Source organism: Microtus ochrogaster, chromosome 10 (genome assembly GCF_000317375.1).
Source record: "Microtus ochrogaster isolate Prairie Vole_2 chromosome 10, MicOch1.0, whole genome shotgun sequence".
Taxonomy (NCBI): domain Eukaryota; kingdom Metazoa; phylum Chordata; class Mammalia; order Rodentia; family Cricetidae; genus Microtus; species Microtus ochrogaster.
This window is the reverse complement of record NC_022016.1, coordinates 75,735,113-75,738,400: the sequence shown is the minus strand read 5'-3', so window position 1 is coordinate 75,738,400 and position 3,288 is coordinate 75,735,113. Positions and strand designations below refer to the sequence as shown.

Below are 3,288 nucleotides of genomic sequence, written 5' to 3'. Positions count from 1 at the left end.
AAAAATAAATAAATAAAAAATGGGATTCTGAGATTCCAGAGGTGACTCCAAGGTTAAGAACACTGGCTGCTCATCCAGAATCAAACCCGGGTTTGAGTCCTGGTACCCACATGGCAGCTCACAACCCTCTGCAACTCCAGCCCCAGAGAATCCAATACCCTCTTCTGGCCTCCTTGGGCATTGTACACATATCATGTACAGACAGACATACATGAAAGCAAAACACCTATACACATTAAAAATAGAAGAAGGAGAAAAGAAAAGAAAGATAATCCCAAATGCCTGTCTCAGCTGCAGCCCCTGTGAACTTTGGAATCTGGAGAGCTTTGTCTATTTGTTAAAGTCATCCTTTTCTCCCCCTCCTGTGTGTTTATGTTAGTGTTCTCCCAGTTCCCACCATTGTAGATCGATCTGGGCTTGCATTAGAAGCACCTGGAAAGCTCTCATAATTGTACAAACCTGAACCCTACTCTATCAGAGCCCGAGAATTTTTCCGAAGGCCCCACTTCCTGACAGTGATTTGGATTCAGCCAGTACAAGGACTAACCTTTAGAAGCCATTAAGGCTTAATTGGAAGCAGGGAGTTGTGGTGTAGGCCTACACGTAGGAGTTAGAAGCTAGGAGGATACGGCTTTCCAGATCCTCCTCAGCCGTTGTAGCAAGATGAAGATAGCCTGGTTACACGGAATCCTGTCTCGAAGCAGAGCAGCCTTCGAGAACAGGGTGCGACTGTTTGGGGTAATTAGGAGAGGATGACTGGTGGGTTGTACTGTATCGTGTACTTCCCAGCATCCTCTCTCAATCCGGATCCCCCAAAAGTGCTGGGAGCTGGGGCTTGTTCTCAGCGCCACTAATTTAAGTGATCTGGGTGGGGCCTGATGCGTGATAGACCGAGAGTGGGATCCAGGAATTGGGCACGGGGAGGCACACTGTTTGTTCTTCTGCTTCCTTTTTCTTTAGAGACTTCTGGGAAGGAGCCCACCTGGAACTTCTGGAAGTACCTAGTGGCCCCAGACGGAAAGGTGGTGGGGGCTTGGGATCCAACCGTGCCCGTGCAGGAGATCAAGCCGCGGATCACAGAGCTGGTGGCAAAGCTCATTCTTCAGAGACGAGCAGAGTTGTGACCCGGTTCTCTCTTCCCCACCATTCCTGTCCCTCAGCAATTTCAAGTGGTGCTTCACAGGCAGAAAGCCTGGGCTTCTCATCCCTTCGGTCACATAAAGGAAGAAGTCTAAGACTTGGATGATTTGAATCCAAGAGCAAAGAATAGGAACGCCTGGCCAACGAGAGTTCTTAACAGCCAATCAGCGGCTACTAGGCCGATAGCCAAAAGAAACATGGCAGGCTATGAGAAACCGTGTAGAAGGGTATGAAGCAATCATCCCCTAGCCAGACTTGTGTAAAGGGAGCCAAGTCTTCTCTCACAGGAAGGCTGTGAGGATTAGCATCTAATACCTGTGAACGTGCCTGGGGCAGTGTTAGCCAAAGATGAAGCATTCAACACATGCTTCTGCCTATAAACAAAACAGCACTTGTGATAATAAAACTTGAACTCAACACGGATTTCTAGCCAAAGGAAATCTAGGCCAAACGTGTTTGTTGTCTTTGTCCTCTGTTCTTGTGTGTATTATTTTATTTAATTACAAAAGATGCCAGTTCTTGGAGTGGAGTGGGAGAAGGGCTCGGAGTTCAAACACTTGCAAGACTCTGGACTCCGTTCTCAGAAAGAAAGGCCCAGAAAGAGAGAGAGCAGCTAATAAAAACCCAAACAAGGAACGGAGTTAAGCCAAACAAGGCTCAGCAGTTAAGACTTGCACTGGCTGCTCTTCCAGAGGACCCCCGTTTAATTCTCAGCACCCACATGTCAGCTCACAACTGTCTGTAACTGCAGCTGGAGGAGATAAGACTCTATCACACAGACATGCATGCAGGCAAAACACCAGTGCACACAACTGAAAGTAAATAATTCATTTTAAAAAACAATACCGATTAATATAAAATAAAAGTAAACATTAAAGGCTTCCAGCCCTTTTAATTTTTTTCAGTCAAGCTAAGCGTTAATGCGCCTAAAAATGTTACAATCAAACATACATTACAATAAAAATAACATGTGAAAGATATTGTAAGTTTAAATGTGAGCCGTCCCCCGTAGGCTCTGTACCTGAGCCTTTGGGTCCCAGATAGTGGCACAGTTTTGGTTGCCGGTGGGCGGGTTATGAAACCTATTATATATGGGGCAGATGTATGGCCATAGGGGCAGGTCTTCAACCAGGGTTCTAGCTGGACCTCAGGCTCTTCTTCCAGACTGCTCTGGTAGCAGGACCCCAGCTGTCACATACACTGTGGCCAGGAATCAATCCCACCACTGTGCCTTCTAGGTTATGATGGACTGATATTCCCCAAAACTGTGAACCAGGAGAAATGTTTTCTCCCTTGAATTGCATTGGCCAGATAATGGCCAGGAGAAAAGAATGCAGACAGAAATCGCAGACTCCAGTGGCTAGTCAGGACTCCAGATGTGGCAGCTCCTTTGGGTGGTATGTTTTCAGGGACCACAGCTGGGGCCAGACTAGGACAAGGCCTTATTTCCCTGTCAAGCTGCATCTAGGGGTTTTCAGAATTTATTTATTTTTAGGTAGTGTCTCTCTATGCAGCCCTGACTATCCTGGAGTTTTCTGTGTAGACGAAGCTGGCCTCAAATTCACAGAGATCCACCTGCCTTCCTTCCAAGTGCTGGGATTAAAGGCACGCGCCACCACACTTGCCTCTAAGAACTTTTAATAAGCAAAGTGGAGTCACCATTTAAGGTTTGCTTTTCTTCTCTTATCCCCAATGCAGGAGAAATTTAACTGTTTAATCCACAGGTTTGTGGACATTGCAATACCTATAGAACACAAAATCTCTTGTGGGAATCTGGGGCTTGCTGATTAAGCCAGCTGGCGGGCCAGTGGCCCTGGGGATCCTCCTGTCTTTTCCTCCGTGGTTCATGCCTGATTTTCTATGCTGGGGACCAAACTCAAGACTTCACGTACTTTATCAACTGAGCCATTTCCCTAGCCCCATTTTGATCCATTTAGAAATATTATCTTCTTATGTAGCCCCAGTTGGCCTTGGACTTATAACCCCCACCTCATAGTCCCTAGCACTAACTCCCAGAATACCGTATAAAAATGCCTGCAGCTTTGATAAACCAAGTTTTTAAATTATTATTTCTTATTTTGTTTTTGCAAAATTTAGAGTGATAACACAGATCCTCCTTTTGTCTTTTGAGGAAGAGAATTAGGGGTG

The 3,288-nt window shown here is 46.0% G+C and overlaps 1 protein-coding gene across 1 annotated transcript in view; it reads left to right on the top strand.

Annotated features, from left to right (window-relative positions):
* Positions 1–1,584, top strand: part of Gpx7 (glutathione peroxidase 7) — a 7,619-nt gene extending 6,035 nt beyond the window's left edge. Inside the window, exon 3 of the mRNA XM_005353548.2 lies at positions 961–1,584. Coding sequence (XP_005353605.1) covers positions 961–1,124 — 164 coding nt within the window. The 3' untranslated portion in view covers positions 1,125–1,584. The remainder of the gene's footprint in view (positions 1–960) is intronic.
* The last annotated feature ends 1,704 nt before the right edge of the window (positions 1,585–3,288 follow it).